The sequence below is a fragment of the Lynx canadensis genome, chromosome A1 (assembly GCF_007474595.2).
Source record: "Lynx canadensis isolate LIC74 chromosome A1, mLynCan4.pri.v2, whole genome shotgun sequence".
In the NCBI taxonomy this organism is placed as follows: domain Eukaryota; kingdom Metazoa; phylum Chordata; class Mammalia; order Carnivora; family Felidae; genus Lynx; species Lynx canadensis.
Window position 1 is genome coordinate 158098357 of NC_044303.2, and position 27241 is coordinate 158125597.

The following is a 27241-nucleotide window of genomic DNA, read 5'->3' on the forward strand; positions in this document are numbered from 1 at the left end:
TGTGAATGTGCAATGCTGGATTTTCATGACCTATCTCCAGCTTCCATTATCACCCAATTTGTAAACCAGAAGATGTGCTGTTGTGGGTAGGTGGGAGCTCCAAGGGCTAACAACCAGGGAAGGCTTGTTCGTAAACAAGATCTGAAATAAGAGTTGGCAGTGAAGCAATTGAGAGGATGCCTCATATCATGTAGAGGGAAGAGTGATTTGTACCTGCTGACATAGATAGGCATGAGATTTAGAGACCTAAAGGTTTAGTGCCATTACTAAACCAATGGTCCTCACACTTTGACTTGCAAAAGTCACCTGGAGCATATTTAGGAAAATGTGGATACCTGGGCCCTATACCCAGAGATTCTAATTTGGGTGATGCAAGTGTTTGTCCAAGTACCTTGCTTTTGAAAAACACTGCTCATAGCAAATAGCAGCAGACAATCTTTGATTAAAAGGCCAAGATGTCCAAGAAATGACACCAGTGAGGTCATTACCTATAGACAAATCCCTCAGGAGACTCCACCATAATATAAGGAACACATTTATTCCCATTTCCTATCTTTTTTCAACTCAAAGTTTGAAATCAATGAACATTTAGTAATGATTGTACCAATTCTGAGGTAAAAGGAAGAGCACCAGGGATCTCAACGCTAAAAGAAACCAATTCTTTAGGACGTCTGTGCTACAGAAAAATCAAATTCCTGTAGTAATGTTACAGAGTTATAGTGTACAGGGTCTTGTATCAGTCTTTGTATCGTCTTTTACTTCTGCATACATTTCTATATTATCTACTCTTTCCAGTTAATGTTTTAGAAGAATTCAAAGAGAAAAGTTCATCTACATGCTCTCAGGTTCTCTAGATACCAACATTTTCTGGTTTATACCGATACACAACAAAGTTACTTATTTATTTATTTATTTTTTGGATGCTGGAGACAAACATCTTTATTAAAGATACTACCAAAATTTTGGCAAACATTTCAAAACAGATTTGTAAACATAATGCTTCCCTTTTCAACTGGCAGCACTTTGAAAAGACAATACGATAAGACAACACAACTTGAATCAACATTAGTTCAAAATCCTTATATTTTTGACCACATAACTTATGTTCCCACATGATAAAACAAATGATAGTTTAAATCAACGTCAACAGATAAACTCCATGAAATGAAAGTTTGTGCTGTTTGATGAATCACAGTATGTTATGGTTAAATATATCTGCTCTTTTTTATATTCCTGGCTTCCAGGATGAAAAAAAATCTTTAAATATACATTTCATGTAGGTAATAGCTTCTTTGCATATCTCTCTTCAAAAAATACTTTATAGCAGTATATAAATAGGTTACCTACATGTTTAATTTTATAATTTTGCCCCAAAACTATAGATCTGTTTCATTTTCATAACATATTGATTTTGCCCAACATTAATAAAGCTGACAAACTGTTGAAATGGAAATGCTTTTGTCTTCCACGATAGAAGTAGCAATTTGACAGAAAAAAAAAAAAAACAAAAACGAAAACAAAAAACCCTACAGTAACACTCGTCTGTTGTTTAACCTGAGCGTTTGGCCTACTGAGAGTAGCAGCTTTTTTCCTCCATGCACGCTCACATCCACACCACCTCTGCATACATACTGGTCGAGCACACGCTTTCAGACGCTGGTAGGCCACAGTATACTTCCCATTGCTCTAACCAAGTGGGAAGTAGTGTAGCTAATGATTAACCACACTATGTACACAACTAGCAAACACCTTAAGGCAATCATTGCAATGGGGGGTTAACTTGCAGGGCGGATTTACTGTTCTAGATCAAGTCAGCCTGTATGTACATATGTGTGCATATTTATACACATACACATACACCTTTCTATTTCTTAACCCTCCAAAACAATGTTTTAAATTTTTTTTTTGTATTTTGTGCAAATTTCTAAATATTCTACCATTTAAGGCAAAGAGTTTGCGTTAAGAAAGGTCAGAAAATAGGCTTATGTTTATCCAAAAGCATTTCACCTTGCACATTACTGTTTTTTTTTTTTAACACACATAACTTTGAAGTATGGACATTGGATCCCCAATATCTTAAAAAAAATCATTTCTAATGACAAACATAAGTTTTTAAGGAAAAGAGCTGATTTGAAGTATAGACACTGGATCTCCAATATCTAAAAAAAATTATTTCTATTGACAAACATAAGTCTTGGGGGTGGGGTAGGCATGGGAAGAAGGACCAGAAAAAGCAGCTTCAAAAATGCAGGGAAGCAAAGTAAAATGGAAAAAAAAAAAAAAAAAGTAAATAACTCAAGTTTACTAATACTGAAACTTTCAACAAGCAAAGTTTCATTTTTTTAGCATCTTAGAGCAACTCATTTGGAATTTTAAATAAATAAGCTTAAGTTTATTCACATCTTCTGGTCCAAGCAGAGATCTAGTGCCATGACTCTGCTTGCTGTTGGTCAAATTCACCTATTAGTCTTTTGATGTGAGCCAGCTTGTTATGAAGATACTCGCATCTGTATTTTTCTTCATGATAATTGGGACTGGACTGCAGAGGAAACAGACGGGAGGAATTAGGTTGCAGAATTTATAATACTGCCCCAACTACGGGTCAGAAACCCACAGTGATGATTCCTACCTGCTTGATCTTCTGATATTCTTGTAAGACTTCTTCATGAACATTCTACAAAATTAAAAATTAAAATCAGAAGGGAACATTTTTTTTTTTTTTTTGGCAATATAAACAGCTAACACACATTCAGCAAGGGTGGGGAAATACTGATGATGGGAATGTAAATTGGTATGCTCTTTAAAGAAGGCAATTGGCAACTGCTATCAAAATAGCAAATGCAAAACTGACTCAGCACTTATACCTCTCTTTCAGATTTGCTTGCTCCTGAGTGAAATGCTGCACGTAGAAGGTTATTTGCTGCAGTACCGTTTGTAAAGCAAAAGACAGTAAAGAAAATTTAAATGTCCATTAATCCATACAAAGGAATACGAAAAGGCCATTAAAAGGGGTAAGTGCTTCATGTACTTATATAAAGTTCTCTAAGATGCATTATATTGTTTAGTGAAAAAAAGCAAAGTGCAGAATGACTTATACAGTTTGATATCATTTGAGAAGAAATATAATACATTCTAACAACTTCCTTCTAAGATGCACGTTTCCTCTCATTTTAATGCAATCAAATAATGTGTGACAGTTTAACTTACTGGAACAGAAGACAATAGTACATATTGTAACTGATGACATCTTAGATTCAATTACATATAGCACACTGGTGAATTTGCTTGTGTATATACATGTGTATATACATCTTACACACACAAACCTCTGAAAGAATGCACTGGAAACCAGTACCATTGATTGCCTCTCAGGAGGGAAATTGGATAGCTAGGGAAGATGGCTAATACTTATCTAACCTTATGTACTATGGACTAAGCAGTTTCCAAATACTTACATTTATTCTGCACAACTCTATCTAATCACTTTATTTTATGGATGGGGATTCTGAAGAAAGTTAGGTAATTTGCCCAAGGTCACACAAATATTCAATGGTAGAGCTGGGAATCAAACCCTGGCAGTTTAGCTCCGTAGCCTGCTCCTAACCCCTAAGCAATCCTTGGAATTACATTTTAGTTTAAATATAATCATGGTACACTGGTAAATAACTACATGTTAAAAGAAAGAAAGAAAGAAAGAAAGAAAGAAAGAAAGAAAGAAAGAAAGAAAAACAAACACCCACCATATCAATGACCTCTTGCACCCTCAAACACAAATACCTCTGGCAAAGTCTTCCATAACTCTAGGCAGCCTGTTTAAAGATTAAGACCCACTAATGGAAGGCATGGTCTTTAGAGCACAGATGCTATCAGGTTGTTTTGCCAATTGTGGGAAACCCGTTCACGTTCTCTCATGTGGGTCCCTGTCAGAACAACAGTTACTAGGCCAGAACGAAGGCATCGTCTATGGTTGTGAATTGTGACAAATTTATCTGGCCTACATAAGGAGGGACACATTCATTTGTATTAATCCTTTTGCTTATAACTATGAGAAAGAACAACCAGTATGTGGGTCTGGCTTTTACTGGTTTGCCAGCTATGGTAATACTACTAATTAAAGTAGGGAAGGGAAAATGGCTTAGTATCTGTTAACAAATGTCAGTCTTTGGAATAGCTGGAAACACCAAGCTTTTCTTCACTTAAGCCCCAAATCTCTGTGGTATTAAACCCTTTTTATATTTTATGTCTATATCTTCCCTATTCTAGGCCAGATTGAGTTTTTTTCTAAAAAAACATAGACTTGAAATAGCAATTTTTGGGAACAGCACAAGATCTAACAGCTATGGTCTGAGTTGGCAATGCAGTTAAATATTTCAATGAATTCCAAATCAACTTTTTTCCTATTTAGTTGTGTTTGCTTTTTACCTTGATACTCTATTATGTTACAGTAAGTATATAAGCCTCTATTACATATTTTATACATATTATGTTATATAAAGTTATTTTCCACTGACAGAAATACAGTTCGTTGTGTTTACTTATTTTAGAGAACTATTTCAAATACTGTATTTAGTTTCCTAGTTAATTTTCAATGAAGACCAAAAGCTGCAGAGAGGCTGGTTTGCCAGAGGACATTCTCCAAAGGCCAGTAGGATGCCTGGGGGTGGACCGGGTAGAGAACAAAGAAGGTAAAATATGGAAGTGAGCCTGTCTAGGAGCAAACATGTTTACCTGATACTCTTTTGAGCCTGGAGAAAGCCGCTTTCGTTGTGCATCAAGTTTGATAAATCGTCTAGCTACAGTCTCCATCCTGGCATGCAAGGCCCTGTATTCATCATATTCAGCATTGAAGTCATCCTTGTAATTCTGGCGTTGCTCATAGGAGACGATAGCAATGTATTTTCTAATAAGAAAAAAAAAATATAAATGGAGAGAGACTACAGAATAAACATAATGCACAAGTCTGACATTTAAAACAAATATTTAGAAACTGTATCCAAGCCATGTTTCCCTAGATTGAAAGTTGCCCTGCCACTGTTTGCTGCCATGTCACTCCTTCAAAGAACTTTCAGGTGAAATTATCCCACAGGAGAGCTTAAGATGTTCAGTGAAGGAAAGTTAAATGTGAAAAGAACACGGTGGCAATGGAATTGAAGTGTGACTAGAAAACAAGGCTTATACAGATTTAGCTTCCTAAACCTTTCTCTATCCAAAATAATTCACCACCACTCTAGCGGCAGAGGCCAACCCATCTGTTCCGAGTCACACGGAAACAGAAGGACTCGGTGGGTAACATGAAACCAGGAGAGTGTCACCCAGTCACTAAGTAAACGCTGAAGTCAAAGCTCTCTCTAGTTGTGTGGCTAAGAGGAGGTCTGTCTTTTGGCCATTTACACCTGCTGCCAGTAAGGTGCCTGAGGCTTGTTCCCTCTGCCTCTTTCCTCCCATGTTTGACTAGGCAAATGTATAGAATACAAAAGGGAATGAATAATTTTCTTCTTTTGAAATGACAGACTGGAAGAAAAAAAAAAAAGAAAAAAGGGCATATCTCTCTAGGTCTTTTCAGCCCTAAAGTGTCATATTCTATGTAACTGAACGTCAGTGTCACAGTATTATTCTAACTTAGTTTCTTCACGAATCTGTTTTACTTTAGGGTGTAAATACCTCTAGGGAACTGGTGAGTGAAGGCCATTTTCCCAGCGTGTCAGTTTATTCAGTGGTAAGCAAATTAAAACATCATTTTAATATTAAAACACAGTATTATTTGTTTGTGGCTCTGGGAAGTGGGATCACACCAGGGGCTGGCCTGGGTCTCTGTACTCTGTGTTCCTGCCATGGAATGCTAAGTTGCCTTGACTTTCTGAGATAAAAACTGACATTCCAAAGCAATCTCCATCAGGGGCAGGTGCTTCAGCACTCCCGGACATGCGCAGATATTAACTGTGGGAAAACCTTGGAGTTCAGTCCTTCACAAAAATGGTTTTAGATAACCTTACCAGTTTTATTTAAAATGAGATGGCACAAATGTCTGGTTGGCAATGTGAGAAAAGCGATGCAACTGAGCACTTAATGTCCTCATTAATATTTTTATTCATGCCAAGTTAGCCTCTGTGGAGGTTCGGTATCTAAGTGTGAGGGAGACAGCACTGGTATGCTGATGTCTCTGATGTAAGAAGAGTGTGGTGAGCCAAGCAGTGACGCAGGGCTGTCCTGATGTCACAGCGGAGGAAGCCCAGGGCGGGAAAGAGCTTCCTGGGGACAAGTGCAGGTAAGCAAAATGGCTACACTGCTCGAGAAACTCTGGCTTAATGTGTTCTATGAAATATCCTGCTTTCTCAAGATCACACACAAGGCTACACCCTCAGTATTTTATTTAATAATTTCCTTAGGGAAAAACACCAATCTGGCCAACAGTTGTGTTGCTATTATAGAAGATTATTTGGTTATATTGGCACTTTAATGAAAGGCATTTCACTATTTTTAACAAAAATTGTTATGGTTCTACAGCTGGCTCTAAATGTAATGATGGAATAAAATTTTAAAGGGTTTGGATATTTCACAGCCACAAGTAACAAAAGTACTCTTATTATATAAAAATTAGGGATATTGTGGTTTAGGTATGAATTATTCAGAGGCTGATCATTAAGGTTTTATTGTATGTCTTTTTGGTTTTCTTAAGAAACAGCTTAAGTTCTGTAATTGCAGTGATTTTTCTGAAAATCCATGCTTTCTCACCATTTTAAGAAAATTGTCTATAATCATATAAGACAGTTTTGTGACAAAATAAATTGCTTTTACTTTAATAAATTAAGCAAACGATTACACAGGTTACATACTTTTGTGATTTTTGAGAGCCAGAAACGTGACAAATGTGCCAAAATGCACTGAGGCAGATGCAGCGACCATCCCTTAGATTAGGATGTTAAAAACCAGTTTTTAAATATAGAATTAACTGGTTAAGTTGACAAAGCACAGCAACATCCTGAGTGCATGAGGAAAGGGTTAGAATTCTTTTTTAGCCTCCCCACACGATTCTGTCACATAGAACTAGTTTACATCACTATTACAAAAAAGAGGAATTCAAAATCCACCGCAAGAGAATGAGAGCACAGTCCTGCAGTTGTCAACGGAGGGGGCCAACTTCCGCAAGACTTTTAAGGAGAAGTGGGTTTGCAGTAGGAGAGGCGAACCCCCTCATCAGTGGAGCCAGACGCTATGCTGTCCCCCAAGCAACCCTCCCTGGGCCAGCTTGGTGGTGGCCACTTTTCAAAGCTCCCCCACGCCCCGAACTCTAAAACCAAATACCGCCTCCGATGAGAGAGTGCTCGGTATGGTTTCTTGGGTTCTTTTTAGTCAAGAGATGATAACCAGCATTATGGTTTCATGCTGTATCATTCCCCAATAAGTATAGCTTTCACACTACTGTTAAGCAAAAGTAACACATTTTAAGTATATTCTTTACTCTGGAAATCAACATTTTGTGGTACACGGAATGCTAAACAGCACAGTTTAACTCTGTCCACCATGAGATGCTAATAGAGAAAAAACGTTCATACAGCTCAGAGTCCATTTTCCAATCTACATTCAAATTATTTTCCACACTTGTTCATTTTCAAAGCTATCTGCAGTCAAATCTGTTTGTTCTTCCACTCTCCATTTTTCCAGGCTCTTGCAACTTAATTATTTCTTCTTACAGAAGCCTTTGAGTCTATAAAAAAGCTAGAATTATGTCTACAAGTTATAATTTTTGTGATAACCAGTTACAAAAATGTCCCCAGCTCAGCGTTTAGCAACTTGTTGTCATAACAAGAAAAACATTATAACTGGTACTAAAGTGAAATGATCTGATTTTACTCTTCTCTCCTTTTAAAATTAATTCCATGGCAGAACTTTATTTAAATGAAAATCAGTCTATCTCTACTTTGTATTAACTGTGGAGATTTAAGCACTTTATCAGTAATAAACTCTCTCTTTGGGGCAACAAGTGAATGTGCATTGATAGACTGTCAGCTTTGAAGAGTCAGACCCCTGAAATCTTCCACAATCAAATGCCTGACCTGGCCACAGAACAAAGGACAGGCTTCTCTATACTTAAAGGCCACAGAGCAGAACTCAGCGCTGGGGGAGACACAACCTGCTTAGGCAGACAGGGGTGGATTTGGGACGAGCAGGCTTAATGGCAGCCTTTCAAATGCAGGGGTGGCTCTGGGACTCTATTTCTGGAACTTCTTTTCTCATTTGCAAATTATGGGAAAAGAATTTGCAAACTTTCTAAAATTAAACAGTTCTCTCCCATTGGCAGACATCTGAACTTACATCAAATAATCTGGGAGTTCAATTGTTGAAGAAGGCTCCGTGGAGGCAGTGCAGCCCTCTTTAACTCCTACAAAGAAAAAAAAAATCAAGCTTTCACCCAACAGTATGGTTATAAAATGCCTATAATTCTAAAATAGATCAGAAACATCTGGAACACTCTTCCTCAAATTCTATTCTTCCATCTCAATAAGCAACAGTGAGCAAGGAATACAATTGCACACGAACAACAGAGGCCCTGTGAGCAGGGCCAGCAGAACTGACGCCAGGCATTGAAAGCGCCCTGGCTACCGCAGTGTCTGCACAATAAAGGAATTCCGTCTTAACCCAAGGTCAGTCTTCTATTCTTTCAGTAACAGTTGTGGCATCTGCCCAGCAATTCAAAGACTGTGCTGGCAGATGCAGCCACACAATGGAAGATACAAATTTTACATCAACATCTACTTTTCATAGGATTCGAACAAGGCAGATGAGACAATGAAGTCAGGTAGCAGACCGCTTCAGTCACTGTATTTTATTGCTACCCTTTTTGTATGCAGACAGTGGAAGGGGTAGGAAGTTTTCCCATATGGGTTTTGAAGTAATTTAAAATAAGTCATTACTGAACACCGATGTACACTCCTCTGGTCTCTTATCTCTAAATCTCATATTACTACACAGATTTGTTTAAAAAAAAAAAAGACAAATAAAGTGCCAGTCATTCATGGCTATGCTATGAAAATGTGTAAAATCCCTCACTCAGGATTCTATTTGAACACAACCAACATTTCCTGAGGGTAAGTTTAGACTTTTTATTAGGGTAACTTTTTATCATTCAAACTAGAATTAAATTAATAACTCACATCCTAACCCTGCCTGCTGGTAAAATGGACATGTTCAATATAAAACAAAAGTGAATATTTGATAATTCCTCAGTTCAACATTTTAAAAGACCAAGTATACGAAATAAATTATGCAAACTCTGTGGTCTTATTGTTATGTGTGTGTGTGTGTGTGTGTGTGTGTAGACTTTGAGACTCCCCCCACTCCTTTTTTTTTTTTTTTTTTTTTTTTTTAATAATAGCCTGAGTCTTAAAGGAAAAGGCATTAAGTGCATGTCAACCTGGCTTCTTCTTTGCCATAGACCTAGATAAATTCCAACAGATTCAGGGGATGTGGGTCTGGATCTATCCTCAGTTTGTGATAATCTCAAATGGCTTTGAAAGGTACTACATCCTTAGTGAAGGATTCAGAGACTCAGTCTGTTTCTTCAAGTCTCCAACTCTGAGAACACTCAAACTTTGCTGTACATCTCAACATACTGGGATCCAATCCTCCCAGCACTAGCCTGACTCAGGATCACCATCTCAGCGTTGGAAGTGTGTGGACTGGGATATACCCAGGTATACTAACTCTGAACACAAGGTGTTATTACTGCTTGCCTCTTCCTGACTTGGCAAATTTAAGTACAACAGTGTTTGAGGGAAAAAGCTTACACCTACCTTTTGGGTCACTATATAGTACCACACTGATCTAAATATTTCAACAGATAAGCTGTGATGTGCAGTATAGTCAATCCAGGTCAGTGAAGGCACTGCATTTTACTATGCTGCAAAGCTCTTCTCATGTAAAAAATGGTCAGTTAAATCTAAGAATTACAGACTTCCAGTATTATGGGCAAATTACAGAAAGGCAACACTCTTTAACCTCTTCATTAAAGTAACTTTTCTAAAGTTGTATTTTCCTCGAGAATTTTGCTTTGGTTATGCTGAGTTTAAAATTGGCAGCAATGCTAAATGAGGGGCTTGAATCTTGGATGTGCTGTTTGGGGGACATTAAGGTTTAGAGCACAACTTTTTTTTTTTAAATAAGAAAAATATAATTTTGTTACTAGGTGTTAAAAATCATTACACCTTAGGTAAGTGGTCTTCCTATGATTAGTTTTTCTTTAGAAGTAAAGCATTATTTTAAGCTTCTTTGCATCTCTAGGTTATCTGGCTTTTTAAGTTTTCAAAAGCTTGAAATGGTTAAATTTTACTAATGCTAGTTTACTAAAACAGTGTTCTCAAAATTGAAAAAATAATTTCTTAAGCTCTATCAAGCAAATTGCCAACAGCCTTGCATAAGACAAATTGCTTTCCCTCTGAATAAAGATGATGTTATGGATCTGCATATGCAATCTTACCTTGCTGGTTTTATAAAGAATTTGACATTTCCCCTGTGTTAACATTAATTAAGGCAGGGGTGACCCTGTTTCTCTGGCAAAGAAGGAAAAGAATTATTTTTATCGCTAATTGTGTGTCTGGTAAAATTAGTTCAAGAATGGCAGAGAATAGGTCACGTTGAGGTTGTGCAATACCCTGACAGTTATGGAAAAGAGCAACAAAGTCTACCTTTTAAGAGGGGGTCTCTAGAGGATAACAGTCATTTTCAAATGTTACCATGTTATTATCAAATTTAGAAACTATGTTTAATAGTTGGCTAAAAAGAGACCAAAAATTACTGATGTAAAATATAAGAAAAGAAAAATCTGCTCCAAAGCACAACACTAAGATTATTAACAAAAGGTCATTTGATAAAAAAGCATTACTAATTATATAAACAGCATAATGTCCCTCACGATAGTCTGCTCTGCCCGATCACTTAACACATGTAGTTGGTTTTACAAATGTAAAGTGTACCTTCATTGGAATCTGGACTGGAGTTGTTCAGCTTGGCAATTTCCTCTTCTTCTCTTTTAAGGTCCTCTTCCTTTTCTTCAGTCATCTCAATGTCGTGCTTTTTAATTTGGTCCTTTTCCTTGTGTTTTTTAGACTTCTTTTTGGACTTTTTGTGAGACATTGAATGGGTTTCTTCCATAGGCTTTGGACACTTTAGTAGAACTGAACCAGGGGGTAAGGTTTCCAGAGAAGTCCTAGAGGTATATTTGTCTTGCTGGTCCTCATAGATACTACTGTTTTGACTAAAACTGTCAACAGGTAGGTCTTGAGTCCCCCGGCCTTCTGGAGTGCTAGGGGAATTGGAGTTAGAATTTACAGTCTGAGGAGGGTTGGAAACGGGCAGGTGGGTTGAAGGCAGTGGTGGAGGGGTAGGGATGGCAGCAGCTGCAGGAGGCGGCAGGAGGCCTGCAGCAGATTTTTCACTCGTGGGATTCAAATGACCATTTAATGTTGGCGGCACTCTATTTGTCAGGTGAGATATTCGAGCTTTCTTATTCATTAAAGGATCAATGAAATCTGAATCTAAAAGCCGTTTCTGTTGGGGAGGGGCAGAAAAACAAAAACGAGCCACTTTGCATTAAAACTCAATACGTGCATCATTGGCTACCATATGAACAGCTGTACTTCTACTTTCTGATCATATAGCCCCACCCTAAGTTCTTGGAGAGACTATGCCATTTATGTGGACTGTACCACTTAGGAGAGTACTAGGAAGAGGTAACCTTCTTCCTCTGAGGGCTGTGGCTGATCTAGTTATATTAAAAGAGAGGAAGGAGAAAGCAGTTTGTACCAATTCACTCGGTGAGGACTAAGAAGGGTAGGTAAAGGGCAACAAAAGCCTACACTTATTTAACCTCCTCTAATGTGCTAACATGTTCTACTTATGAATATTTTGGCTGCCATTTATTATTTTACCTGTCTTAAAATGGGAACAGCCAGCACCTTCAAAGTCATTTCTCTAAGTATCTCTATTATTGCTGAAATGCTATTCAGTTTTTTTTCCTCTCTAAATATATCTCTTCATCAGATTGGAAGGTAAGTTTTAATAACTAGTCCATAAAAATGATATGGAATTAGTATTTCAGAAATTTAAAAAATTATGCTAATACTATCCCAATCCAGCAATAACAATATATTTTTTTTTCTTTAATTTTTTTTTTCAACGTTTATTTATTTTTTGGGACAGAGAGAGACAGAGCATGAACGGGGGAGGGGCAGAGAGAGAGGGAGACACAGAATCGGAAACATGCTCCAGGCTCTGAGCCATCAGCCCAGAGCCAGACGCGGGGCTCGAATTCACGGACCGCGAGATCGTGACCTGGCTGAAGTCGGACGCTTAACCGACTGCGCCACCCAGGCGCCCCAGCAATAACAATATTTAAATTAAAAAGGGAATTCAGATAGTCGAAAAGTACAAAGCATACATCCAATGTAATAATGTGGCCTAAGCTTCACCTTGAAAAAAAATAACAGTTAATCATCCCATTAATTATTCTGTTTCCAATTTAGCACCATTGATTTGGCAGCCATTACATAATTAGATTACAGTATGAATAACTTCATGGCAGTTGGCATTAAAAGTAAGGATTCTATAGACAATGTACATGCAAGGACAAAATTGCTTTTATTTTGTTCTCCCTCTGTTCCTCACAATAGGTTTCTAACAGTTTTTGACATGTGAGTAGCCTTTTGCCCACAGCAAGCTTACTGTTGTCCACACATCTGTCCTGTCTCCCGAATCCTTGGGAGGAGGGTCCAGAGAGAGGAGCACTGTGTGAGCAGCACTGGGGTAGATAGGTTTGTCCCACTGTCAATCCCCAAATCAGGGAAATAAAGAATCTTTTGGGGGAAATTTTAAGCTGGAAGGAGTGAGGTCTAATTGGAATATTCTGACTGGGATTTAATTGAAAAATATGTTAAGGACACACATGTATGAAAAGGACAGAATTTTTTATTTGCTTATTTTATAAACATTTTTCCTTAAGAATATTTTTCTGGAACATGTTTCAGGTAGTATTAAATGCCTCCAATTTTCAATATAATCTGAGACTGAATACAGGACTGGGTAAGTCTTCTAGGTAGTGACCAAATAAAAAAGTAGATAATCTTATAATAAAATGGAAACTTTAAATATGGAAAAGCAGAGTAGATATTAAGCACTTTGACAAGCAGTGCTGTGTAGTGAAAAAGAGGTGTGGGCTGTGAGCCAGGACCTGAATTCTCAACAGAGCTCTGCCATGAGCTGGCCATGTGACTTTGGGTAGGCAAGCTGTGCGGCTTCTCTGGGCCTCATTTCTCTCATGCACAAATCAGACCACGTGAACTAGCTGGTCCCTAGAGTTCACTTAGGGGCTATGGTTATGTAATTTTAGGAATACCTGAGGAGAAGATGCAGCATCTCTACCAGAACATACAGGAGATTCTGAACGGCTGGTGCTGGCAGCATTCTGAGATGGATTTAGTTTTCTGTAAAGGATACATACATATGTTCCAGTTATGAAGAGAATTTTCAAATGTTCATGATAAAAAGCTTACCCTTGCTTCTCTTTTCCTTCTCAACACTAAAATAACAATAACTAATATTATCACTTACTTGATCGGTTTCAAAGAAGAAAAATTTACCTCGAGAGCACTGACTGTAATGACCGTCTGTCGATTTCACTGTATCCAGGCCAGTCTTTTTGAAGTTCTTTAAAAACATAATCCTTTAAGGTATACGAGAGGTCCTTAGGATTCAGATTGGCTACCTGGCACATAGTGTGAAAACGGAGCATTAGCCGTTTTTGCTATTTCCTAACCCAAAACAGGCAACATTTTGCATTTACACTGAAAACAACTGTACCAGTTGGCTACAAAGGGACTGCCAGTTTTGCATATGACAGGTCTCAATAAATGCTGTTTGACTTCATTGGGGAATTAAAACTTTATATATGCAGCTAAATATTTTTTCCCTGAATGTCCACCACATGACATTTCTATTCAAACAGCCTACTGAGGCAAAAAAGTGGAGGAAGATTTATTTATTTATTTATATATATTTTTTAAGTCAAGTTTTTCTAGTCAAAGGAGTTAGGTTAACAACTTCATTATTTACTTCTGGCCATTAACTCCCGTTACTTGTGAATCACAGTAAAAATCTTTGATCATTTGTATTACGTACAAACCAAACAGTGCCCAAATGTTGGGTTATAAACTCTCCCTTCAGCAATCAGCAGAAATTATCTCCATAAATAGTATCAATTCTGATGCCCTTGTCTGTCATTTCCTTGGCTTGCTAAGCTTGCTTCTTGTAGTTGCCAGATCTCCTGAAGAACCACTTATTCAAAGTCCTTGAAATTCCCGAAAACCAATAAATGGAAACGTACAGCAAAATAACCCCCAAATTACTGTTACTAGTCAGCTAGTTTATTCTCAAGTGTAATCTCTTCTTATTGCTTAACTGCAATTCGTACAGTGTCCAGGCCTAGATTCCATCAACGATACAAATGTACAGATTCAGGTGCCAAAGCAAGAGTCATGTTTAAGGCTGGTAGAAAGGTAATCCTCCAGTTATTTCCTACTGAAATGTTTTTTTTTTTTTTTTTTAAGTTTATTTATTTTGAGAGAGAGAGAGAAAGTGAGCAGGGAGGGACAGAGAAAAAGGGGGACAGAGGATCCAAAGCAGGCTCTGTGCTGACAGCAGACAGCCTGATGTGGGGCTCAAACTTGCAAACTGCGAGACCATGACCTGAGCTGAAGTCAGACACTCAGCCAACCAACTGAGCCACCCAGGTGTCCCAAAAATGCTCTTTTTAATAAATTGACTTCTTTCTGTGTCTTTTTAAAGTACTATCAAATATACTATGATAGTTTATGGTTTTTTTACAGCTTAACATTAATCTAACATTAATACTGTTATAAAGTAGAAAATGGTAGGCTTAAGATTCAAATTTGCAAATAAGATGACACAAAACCATATTTCTCAAAGTGGAAAAATACAATGCTTAGCTTTTTCCTATTATCCTCAGGACTACAGACTATCCTCAGGTCCTCATAATGGGACCTTCTCCTGCTTTCCTCCTTCTCCCTTTTTGTCTTTTTTGTGCACTCTTCTATATGCTGGAGTGCTTAGGACCTATTGTCTGCCTTGTATTCTTCATTGTCATCATTATTTCATTCAGCCTTAGGGCTTTCTTCTCTGCTTTCTTTCATCTCTACAACAAACATGGGCCTGGAACTCATGACCTTGAGATCAAGAATCCCATGCTCCTCCAACTGAGCCAGCTATAAGGCTTTCAATAGCCAATTGATATACTGCTATCTCCTAATTTATAATTCTACCTCCAATTGTTGTCTCAACACCATGGCCTTATATGTAACTACTAAACATCTATCACTATTGGGTTATGGCTAACAGACATCTCCTGAACAGAAATCCTAGTGCCCCTCCATACACCTGTTCCTTTGCCATCCCTCCCCCTCTCAGTTAATGGTCAGTATTCATTCAGTTGCTCCATTTAGTTGGTCTGGGTTAGAGTGCAGACACTGGCATTTTTTAAAAGCTCCCCAGAAGATTATAATGTGCAGTTAAGATTATGCTCTAGATTCTGCCAAATGATTAACATAAAGACACTCATGTCCCATTTGCTGCTGAATTAAGCATACCTACATTTTAATGTACTTATGTCTATATACATATAAAGAATCACATAACTACTGACATCAATAATACCCTCTGTGTGAATGAATTGCCTCTGCCATCATTTTACATTTTATCGTATAAACTTAGGAGGTAATTTACAACCTCCCTGGAGATTCAGTCACCAGATATTTTGTGATATGTAGCCTGAACCTCCCTCCTTCCCCCCCACCAAAAAAAAATTAAAACACACACACACTCTGACACTCATTCATTCTTTCACCCTGTCTTTTGAGCTCTTAAAACTGCTATGTGACATATGGATTTAAATTGTTTCCAAAAAGTGTTCAAACAATTTAATAAGATCCTTGAGAATGTCCAAGATACACTGGGGGTTGATTAACCTAGAATTGGAGATTTTGGCTTTATTCTTTCATAATATTTAGTATCATGACTTGAATGTAAGAGAATAGATGAAAAAATGGACTTAAAAGTGTCATTCTTTGAATAATAAATGAAAACCTATAGGTTTATTTTTTTTAATGGTGAAACTTAAGAACTGTGGAAATGTTACTGCTTTAGAAAAAAAATTCTTTGATTTGAACAGTAATCAATATTTATGACCCCAAATCAATATGAAAAATATAGCAAGTTATAGTTTGACAAACTAGTGACATCAACAAAATCTACGACCTACTTTAATACTTAAGCTTGTGATTATAAGGTAATTGATCAAAGGTAATACTTTACATATTCATATCCCTTAATAAAGACAACTGAATGATCTCAGCACACTCAGTGGCAAAAAAAGGTAGAGTAAAAAGCATGCAGGGCAAGACACATTTGAAACTATTTAGTAGGTAAACATATTCTAGCTTATACAAACCAAAGACTGATAAGAATAAACAGTACAACTTCACCTATATAACAATAAAAATTACAGCAGTACTTTAGTGACCCAAGACCCAAATCAGCCAACAAAAACTTCTTACCTTTTTGGGGTGCCCAGGTGGCTCTGTCGGTTAGGCATCTGACTCTTGATTTTGGCTCAGGTCATGATCTCACACTTTATGAGTTCAAGCCCCACACTGGGCTCTGCGCTGCCAGTGCTGAGTCTACTTGAGATTTTCTCTCTCTCCCTCTCCCCTGCATGTGCATTCCCTCTCTCTCTCTCTCTCTCTCAAAAATAAATAAGCTTAAAAAAACTTTTTATAATGGAATTTCAGAGCAAAATTTGTTTAACCCAAATGAAGATAATGACTTGAAACTTCATTTTTAAAGCTTTTTTTAAGCTTCTAGCTTATAAGACCTACTATAAATGACCACATTTCAATGAGCTTTTCATTAGGTGTTTAAAACAAGATGGCTTAATATTCAAGAGTTATAATTCATATACCATTGATCAAAATGATCCTGAAATTTCTCTACCTTAAATAATACTAACAACAAGCCTTCTAAAATGAACTTCTCAACAAGAAGGCGCACAGAAGGAATTCTCTCCGCATGTCTCACCTGTTGCAGAATTGCTCCAAGGGAGTTCTTGTCTTTCTGATTGACACCATCTTTCTGCAGTCGAGCCAGGAGCTCCGGTTTCTTGTAAGCCTTCAGTGCCAGTAAGTGAATCACCCTGTCCCTATATGGACGCTGAGAAACACTGCTGCCTCCGTGAGTCTTTCGAATCGTATTTGCAGGATTCATGGGGGTTGACCGTTTCCTCTCAGGCACTGCATCTGAAACAGCTTGAGGCGCTTTCCGAATTTGCACTCTTTTCCCTAAAGTCCAGTGGAAATGACATTGTTACACATTTGTGGGTAAGATTATAATGAGCATCTCAGTTTCCTCAACTCTGATTCAGGTACTTCTTCATTTCTGGAGGGAATTATAGGCCACTTTGTTTCAGTTTTTACATTAAAGAGATATGCAAACAGAAAGCTTTTTGAATAAATGGCCTAAGATTATGGATTTGAAATTGTCTTGATAGAAGCATTTATTGGAATAAATATGTATATAGAATCATTCTGTCCATTTAGCTACATATGGATATTAATTAGTGACACAAACTGTAGCAAGTGGTTGGGAATTTTAAGGTTGTAGGTAGTTCATGTTAAGTGCAAATAAAGTAATTTCCATGCTTACCCATGCTATTTACTGACCTTATATGTACATATTATATGTCATTTCTTTGGCAGAAATGAATATAACAAATGTGAAATGTGACCAATACCTGTTGTATCTCACTAAGAACACAGTTTTGGCTGAGCTGAAAAATTATCTTAATCTCACAGATTCAGGGACCACAAAGAGGGGAGTCAGACATAATTTGGGGTCAACATTCACAAGGGCAACCACAAGACATACTCCTTTTCAATAGGCCATAACAAATTTTAGGAGTCAAAAGACAAAACCAAAACCAACAAAAAATCTCAGAGGGCCAGACAAGCAGATACCTCCTCTGCAGGGCTGAATTAGAGGAATGGAAAATGGTAAAAATGAGGCCTTCCCATCATTCCTGCCAGGCGAGTGCCATTTGGTAATTAACCCACTTTCTGCTTAAACTTAACACTGAGAAGTGGCAAATGTTTCCTTCTAGAAAAACAAAACCTGGTAACAATTCCTTGTTGAAGAAAAAATTAGAATTAAACTGCTGTGTAAGACCCTCATTTTATCATTTTTGAGGTGGACTCTTATAGCACCTTTCATACACTCTGAACCTCCAACTCTATGCCATGTGGTTGGGGGGCGGATATTAATAACATATAATGTAGGACAACTGCATTAGGAACAAGACTAGCAACTAGAAACAGCAGATAAGCAAAAGCAGTCTCTTAAGTGCTGCAGTCTGGGGTGAAAACAGCTTAATGGAGCAAGAGCAGTACTGATAGTAACTCTGTCCATGCAGGGGTCCTGAGGCCTGGCCAGAGGGGCTGTTAGTTTGACACAATCCTACGTAGAATAGAGGAGAAAGGGTGAATGATCTCACTGGCTTTTGTATTTCCCTACTGCCTGGACATAACAAATTGTAAATATCAGATCAAAATATTGCACAACAAGAGAACTCAACATTAAAGGAGCACTACTCAGTGATAAGAAAAGCTATTAAGGTGCAATTAGAGTTTTGGAGATAGATTTAGATTTGGTTTCTGTATTTTTCTTAGAGATAGATCAATGTTAGATGGGCAGGGAGCTAATATTTATCATGAACCAATTATGTGGTGGGGGAGCACTATATTAAGACCTTTACACTCATTAGATCTCACAATACAGTAACCTGATGAAACAGGCATGGTCCCACTCACAGATGAGAAAACTGAGACTTTCAATGGGATAAGCTCAAACGGTAAAGTGCTCACTTAACATGTGGAAGGTTCTGTTATTAATTAGTACCTAAGTTTTCCTACACGTACTTCTTTGTGGGAAAGGCATTATGAACAAAATGCCCAATGTCTGCCATTGTTTCATCTTAGGCTGTAAACTCCATATGGGCAGGGCTGTGGCTGCTCTGTCCACTAGCAGACCTTGATTCAGTATTTGATGACTAGCAAAATGTCAATGTGAATGACAGCAAGAGAGCAAGTAGACAGCAGAGAAGCCGGAATCAATGTGGTCTGTATTTTCCCACACTGCCAGAATGCTAGCATATGAAGACACACTAAAATTTCTAAAACAGCAAACATAAACCTTCCAATCTACCACTTCTTAGTTATAATCGTATTAACAAACACTACTGTTCCTCGAAATTTGAATAGGAATTTGTGGGGAAAAAAATCCAGGGTCACAAAAGTTTAGGAAGTGCTATAAATCCCACACTCCTACCCTACCCTTTGTAACCTGTTTAGCTTATACTTCACCAAACAAAGCTGACTATGGAGCCCTGCCCACCACTCTTCTCTGGGGAGGTGAGTGGACAGAGAATGTTTTTTAGCTGGGCTCACACACACCATGATTGGTCATTTAGAATGAATTCAAGCCAGCAAGGAAGGCAAATAAAAACAAAAAGTGACAGTACTACCAGTGTTCTCCAGGCTGCCCTACCTCCTCTGTATGTCTGACCCACCTCCGATCCTCAGTCTCCAGAAAGCCCCAAGGTCTCCTGAATTTGCCCCTGCCCCTCCCTGAAGTAAGCATAGGGCAGACAAATACGGGAGGCTCTCTAAGAGGAGCATGGGTATGATGTTTGACGAAAAATTAGAATCTGGTCTGGGATATGACAGCAGTGGAGTCTCACCTGGGGCCTAATGCTAGGCTGTCACCGGTACATGAATCTCCTACCCCTAGTACACTCACTTCACCTTTATCTCATTTTTCCTTTATTTATTTTTTACTTATTTTTTTTAATGTAAGCTTTATGCCCAAAATGGGACTTGAACCCAGGACCCTGAGATCAAGTGTTCCATGGTCGATTGACTGAGCCAGCCAGATGCCCTGTTTTCCCTTTGAACAGCCACTTGTGGGGTAACCCATTTCTTTTAAATGCTAAAAGAACAACAGAGCCACACTAGGCTACTGAGTTTCACACAAAGACTGCCGCCCCATCAATCTGTGCCTATTTAACCAGGAAGGAGTCCTCTAGTTCAAGGTAGGACAGGCTACAGATGAAGAAAACATCAGTACTCTAAGTAGTTACAGAATTGAGATGCTAAAAAGAAAAGCAAGAAAATGTCAGTTCAAAGTGGGCAGAAGAAAGGCTTTATTTCTTTACATTTGCTTCAGAAAAGCTCTTTTAATAAAGCCCATGGGAGAACTTAATTCTCTTCCCAGACCCAACTGCTAATCAATTCCCTAGGCTCCTTATATAAACAGCAGCAGTGGGTCTGATAGAGTTGGGTAATCTGGGACTATATCTGAACTGCTGTTTCATAACAAGGAGTCTACTTCTAACTTCTCCATTTAATATGAGATGGTGAAAGTATTTATCCCTTTGTCTAACGGCTGTGCGTAAACAATCTGAAAGGAAGGTGTTAAAATAGTACATCAGAAAGAGAGCAGGGACTGCCATCTTCTGTAGCTGTTTTTCTGTTCTGTGGAACCTGATCAGAAGCCCTGGCAACACGGACCCAATGCTTTAAAAACACTGGTAGGACCTTGATGACGGGGTGACTGTCATGGTTAAATACATAAGCCAATGCAATGGAAACCATCTCCACATTTGGCATTTATGATCACTTCTTCCAAAGGTTTATTATTCAAATATATATTCGTAATGGTCAAAAATGTTATAATTACAAAGGACTTTCGATGTTATCCAGTTCAAATACCCTTATCTAATAACTGAGAAAATTAAGGTCCACAGATGTTAAATGATTTGTCGAAGGTCATTCAAACATGTACTACATCATCAAAAATAAGCAGGATGAGGCAGAAGTTGGGAAAATTGGAAAAAGAATCCTAGAAATTAGATTGGTTGGGTTATTTTATAAACCTAAATAAGTATTAGCATATATTACCAATTTACAATTCAATAACATTTCAGAATTTAGGTACAAGTCAGTGAGCAGACTTATTAGTAAAATGGAAGCAGTGATTAGTGATTTTGTTTTTTTTAAACAAAGGGAAAGGATTATGACAACACAACAATGCTCACCACTGATATAAATGTCATGACTAGAAGTGGAAATATTCTGAAGAAATACTAATGATGTTTTCTAGGTTAAAGCTTCTCCTGCTCCTCTCCAGGCAAAATAGATTTTGGTTTTGCTCAGTCTACAAGAGGGTCGCAAAAGCTTATATTTTTGGGTGACTAGGCCAGGTGACCCCTAGAGGCAGTCTTCACCCTCTCACACTGAGCTTGTGGCCCAATTCAGCTGCCAGAGGCCTGTCCTGGCACTGTGCCACCACAGCCCCTCAATGAGACTAGCATTATTCCTATTTGTCCTCCACCCAGGCTGACGCTGTTGAAAGAAGCCTTGTTCTGCAGGTACTTCTAAGGTGGCAGAGGTGAGCTTCTGGTATCATTTTATATGATATATTCAATTATGAACTAAAGGAAATAACACAACGTGTTAAGAGGCCAAACCCGTATTTGATATTTGTTGATTCTAACTATGTGATACGTAAAATGGAGAGGCAATGATAACTTCCCTTATGGGGTGATTTTGAGATCTAGATGAGTAACTACATGTAAAGTGCTAACCAGTGTCTTTGCATAGAAGTACTCCGTAAGTACTGGGTACTGTTAGTATTGAAGGGTGAATGATGAGCATTCCAAAGTAATGAATGAGTCAGTTTGGAGGTACTGAAAAAGGCAGGAAGACACAAACTGAGCTGCCTAAAAGAAAGAAACATGGTAAAGGACTAGCAATGAATAAGATTAAAAGAAAAAGGTCAAAATATACCATAACAAAGAAGAGTAAAAAATTAAAAAGTTTTGAATTCTGAGGTGAGGAAATGGAGGCAGTGCAGAGGAGAGCAATAAAAATAATTAAAGAGTTGGGATACAGGCCATCTTAAGAAAAGTTAAAAGGAGCTGGGGTTATTTGACCCAGAGAGTAAAAAGCTGAGGAGGTTAATGACAAGATTTAAGACCAGAGAAGAACACTGTACTGTGCTGGCGGGCCACCAGGGCACCGAGGACAAGCAGAGTGGAGCACGTAGGCTGGCAGATATCACTACAGGGCTCTGTGGGGCAAACATATGTGTGTGCAGAGGGAGGCCAGCTTGTCTGAGAATGGCATGGATGTAATCTGGTTCAAATTTAAGCTTAGATAACCTCAAATTTTATGTAGTCACTCCTAAAAAATGTATGTAAGTTATCTGTAATGCCTATAAGAAACCCTGCAAGTTCTAAAATTCCTTGAAGGGTATGGTTTATGTGATTTTACGTGTTGAAAATTCTGCTGTGTAACATGCTGTGCAGATAAACTGTATCTGACCCTATCAAAACAAACAAACACACAAACAGAGGGGACACCCAAGGATAATTCTATGGAAAGGTACAATCACTGCTTATTTGCAGACTTTGGAACAAATCAAGGTAAAGTTTTTCAGCTAGTTCCACTGAGAGGGAAAAAAAAATCATTTTGATGGCTTCAGTCTTCTTTTCCTTTGTCAAACACACCAATTTGTCTCACTGTTTATAAATGGTGGTATTGGACAGAGTGGAAAAATATTTCACAGTTTGTACTTAAGTGTGCCAGATTGTGTGTGTTTTTATTTTTTTTATTTTTATTTTTATTTTTTTTAATTTTTTTTAACGTTTTTTATTTATTTTTGAGACAGAGAGAGACAGAGCATGAACGGGGGAGGGGCAGAGAGAGAGGGAGACACAGAATCGGAAGCAGGCTCCAGGCTCTGAGCCATCAGCCCAGAGCCTGACGCGGGGCTCGAACTCACGGACCGCGAGATCGCGACCTGGCTGAAGTCGGACGCTTAACCGACTGCGCCACCCAGGCGCCCCAATTGTGTGTGTTTTTAGAACAATTTAAGATTTAGCCTACTACAGAGAAAGTTAATTAAGTTACTTGTGAGCACAAAGAGAAAGAAAGGAAGTTGTAAGTTGTTACCTCACTCAGCAGGAAAGGGAAGGTGAAAAATCTCACTGCTGGTAACTTAGTGGGTTGGGAATGGGCCCCATGGGTACAGATACCTGGGGAATCCATGAATTGTTGTTAAACCAAACTAAATGTATCTAAGCTAAGCACCAAGTCCCAAGAGCACTGGCTGTGTTCCAAAGAAATACTTATTAAAGACACCAGTGGAGCTTCTCAAAGCTGAATGTACTGTAGCTGGGTCAGCAATGGGAAAATGCAGAAGAAAAATTAAACCAAACCATGGAAAGATGTTAATTAAAGAATTTGGTTATTCAAGAGACTCTTTTTGTGTGCACTTACATTTCCAAATTAATATTCTTTCATCATTTATGTATGGTGACTTATGTCATTAAACTGACCAAAGTCTCAAAGAGCTCTTCTTCACTCCTGATAATTCTCCCTATTACTGTAATAGTCACTGTCAATCAACTCTTTAAAATTGTTAGGGTCACTGCTCATAAAGGAGAGATTCATCTTGCTGGTCTGGTCCTACTTCCCTTCATTCTGATGGATATTTGTGTGAGCTGATGATAAAGATGATGGGGCTGGGGCAGACTCTTAATTAATGGATACATGAGGATGAGAATCCATAAACGGCATCACAGCTGAGGTACCAAAAAGGCATCACCCTAATGCTTTGCTATAAGCACATTTTATATTTTGCAATAAAAATTCCTTGTGCAAAAGATCCTCTGAAATTCTACCAATGGATTTTACTGTAAAAATAACCCTACAATGCAAAACAAGACCTATACTGTCCATCACTGAAATGACATCACCCAGTGTCAAAGAAAACACAATGGTACCACTATTATAACCTCAAAAGTAACATGGCCAAACCCCAGTATTGTGAAATAATAACAAACAGCTAACAAAGGATTCAGGATTTTCTACCTGTTGAACTTACTATCAGTGTAAAGAGAAGAGATGATTTTTGACCATGTTATTTAAAATGTTCTAGAAACGAATTCTATGTTAAAATTAAATTAATATTACCAGTATTTACCTACAGTGGTCTTGAATTATTCCAATAATTCAATGAGAAGGAGAACGATATCTATACAAACCTACATATGGTCCACCGGGTTTGATAACTTTTGTGCTTCGGTTGCGGGATTCCTCCTCTGCCTGGGTCATTCTTTCTCGTGTCATCTGATATGAGTCATTCGTTGCACACACTGTAATTTTATCTTGTATGAATCCCAGGCAATTGAGCTGGGAGGCTCCAGAGCTGTCAAGTAAGACAGTGGCTTTGTTAGAGACATCCCTCATTTTGCACACTAAAAGCAAGTGAGAGCTGTATAACCCTAAAATCGGCAGCCCAAATAATAGCTTTGCAATCTGGAAATAACTAATATTAATAACTTAAGATGTTGAAATTTAAAATATTTAAATTTCTCTCCATTTCATATCACTTTTTTTTCATAATCTGAATAGAACAGGTAAAAGGAACTCTCAGAGACCAAATCTGTAAAATTCTGAAAAAACATTAGTATTTATGTTGAAGACCAGAGTCTCAATGAGCACTGTAGTTCTGTCATTTTTAAAAAAAAATTATCTACCACTGATACGAAAAATGTTTAGTTTACCCCTATAGAAACCATAATATGCATGCTTTAGAACTAACTAGAAGACACAGACCTACTGTAATGCTTTTTATTTTCAGTAAGATAATTAATTTTAAGACCAAAATATTGTTCAACACTGGGATTTCTTATTAGCCCAAAGATCCTAAACATTTGTATCCTTCATATTTACCATTTTGTTAAATCTCTATAGAAGATGACTTATTTGTATGGCAAATATTGAAGAACATTCTGGACAAGAGGCTTTTGCAAATATTTTTTTGAAAACTTTTATTTAAAAAATCATGCATATTAACACTGGCCTAGAAGATGGCTCTGTTTCAAAGTATTATGGCAAAATTAGGGGATCATGGTAACAGTTATACTGGTATTTTAAAAAGAAATTGCTATGGCCTTAAAACAGACTGGAATATAGAAGTAATAAAAATGTCACTATAGCTCTGATAGTCTATTTCCAAACTTACTTGGAAGCAGATTTGCTATGATGTCATAAAATAGGATTAATAAAATTTTTATAAATTGCGAGTAACTGTACAAATGCTATTTAAAAAAACAAAACAAAACAGTTCCTTCATCTCATAAATATTTTTTAGGCAGGGACTGCATGCCAGGCAATGTGTGAGGGACAGAAAGAGACAGGGACTAAGACAGATGTGGTCCCTCCTTCAAGGAGCTCTCTAATGAGTGACAAGGATGAGCACACTAGAAATTATGACACAGTGTGATAGATGCTGGGACGGGGGCAGGGTGGGGGGAGAGACAGGGAACCCCAGGAAGGTACTTCATCAGGATTGTGGGCAAGGTGGAGGCTTTCAAAAGGAAGTGATGCCTTTAGAAAGGAGGGGGAGGGGCAGGGAGGACAGAAGTTTTCTGGGAGTATAACCAACCTGTGCAGGCCCAGGGGGAAGTGTGGAGGAAGTTTTCAGTTTGGCCAAAGGGAGTTGGAAAGGACAATTAGAGAAGAGTCTGAAGAGGGCATGAGAAGTACGTCATATAGGGCTTTGGAGGTCATGGCATAGATTTTGGATTTTATTCCAAGAAAACCAGAGGCTGAAAACAGGGGAGAGAAAATATCTCATTTGTACTGTAAAAAGATCAATCTGGATGAAGAACAGATTGGGAGGTAGGGGGCACAAAAGTGAATGCAGGAGACCAGTTAGAAGTCTACTGAAGGATTACTGGCAAGAAGTGAGAACTTGAACCAGTGTAGGGCAGTGTGAATGCAGAACAGTAAAGAGAGTCCAGACAGTGAGGAGAAGCAGAATTGACAGAATTTGATAAGTGATTAGCCACAGGTAGAGACAGAAGTTAAAGATCATACCTAGGCTACTAGGTGTGTGGAGCTGCTATTTATTGAGGCACTGGGGTAGAGCTACAAGAGAGAAAATGAGTTCAGTGTTGGACATGATGACTTTGAAGAAATAAGGCAAGGTCTCAGGAGGGAACCAACTGTGAAGAACACTAACATTTAAAATAATCAAGAGGAAGATGAAAAGATGACCACAGGAGGCTGAAAAAGTATAAGTGAAGAGGTAGAGGGAAACTCTAAGAACAGTGTGTCATGGAAGCCATTGGAATAGCATGTTTCAAGAACCAGAGTGGTCTACAGTGTAACATGCTGGCAATGAGTCTAGAACAATAGGAACCAATAAGCATCCAATAGATTCTTCTCCAGTGGTCAAGGCCCTGTTGGGGGGTGCATGTTTCCACTGAATGGTGTGGAATGAAGTCAGATTTCAGGTACACAGTGAGTGGGAGGGTGGTTGTTTTTGCTCTTATTCTCTTTTTTATGAGACAGACTTGCACATGTCTGAATGCTGAAAGACCAGTGAAGGGAAGGGAAGGAGGGAGGAAGGTTTAACTCTCAGAGAAAGTGGGAAGAAGAATAAGTGAGAAGAAAAACTACAGTATGAAGATCTGGTGACAGGAAGTTTGGATTTCAACATCTCCCACCAAATAATTTAAGTAATTTACACAGTGAGAATAAGCTGAACCTACTGCCAATCATGATGAAGTTACAGCTTATACCAAGTAAGAACCAGATCATTACATGAAAACACAGTAGAGCTAAACCCCGCAGGCAAGAAGGGGTACTCTCTTGTAGAACTGTCCACTCATCCCTTTTCAACTGAGCTACCTTAAAAGTTTAAATACTTTGACATATGCATGTAAACATTCCTAGAGTCTTTCTCTAGCCTAGCTCACTGTTTCCTGTAATAGAGTGTGTATTACTGTTCAAGAGGCCTGTGAATGGAGAGATTTAAGGAATTTTTTAAAGGTAATTTTGACTTTGGGATTTCCTCATTTTAGATATGATTAAAGTGAGGTTCAAGGAGATGTAAAAACAAAGAAAGGAGATTAGTTAGTATCTATTTTGTGAACATCTACTTATAGCATTTAGTTTGAGCTCAGCCAGCATAGTAAGACTAGAAAAGGGGTATAAGGAAGCCTCTGCCCTAGAGGAGGCTGCACAACTACAAGAGAGACAAGATTCATGGGAAA

The 27241-nt window shown here is 38.1% G+C and overlaps 1 protein-coding gene across 1 annotated transcript in view; it reads right to left on the reverse strand.

Moving 5' to 3' along the window:
- Positions 1–522: 522 nt before the first annotated feature.
- Positions 523–27241, reverse strand: part of ELL2 (elongation factor for RNA polymerase II 2) — a 71916-nt gene continuing 45197 nt past the window's right edge. Inside the window, exons 4-12 of the mRNA XM_030325218.2 lie at positions 24221–24384; positions 17140–17399; positions 13632–13756; positions 13388–13475; positions 10971–11544; positions 8314–8380; positions 4729–4900; positions 2630–2674; positions 523–2539 (exon numbers count right to left, since the gene is read on the reverse strand). Coding sequence (XP_030181078.1) covers positions 2423–2539; positions 2630–2674; positions 4729–4900; positions 8314–8380; positions 10971–11544; positions 13388–13475; positions 13632–13756; positions 17140–17399; positions 24221–24384 — 1612 coding nt within the window. The 3' untranslated portion in view covers positions 523–2422. The remainder of the gene's footprint in view (positions 2540–2629; positions 2675–4728; positions 4901–8313; positions 8381–10970; positions 11545–13387; positions 13476–13631; positions 13757–17139; positions 17400–24220; positions 24385–27241) is intronic.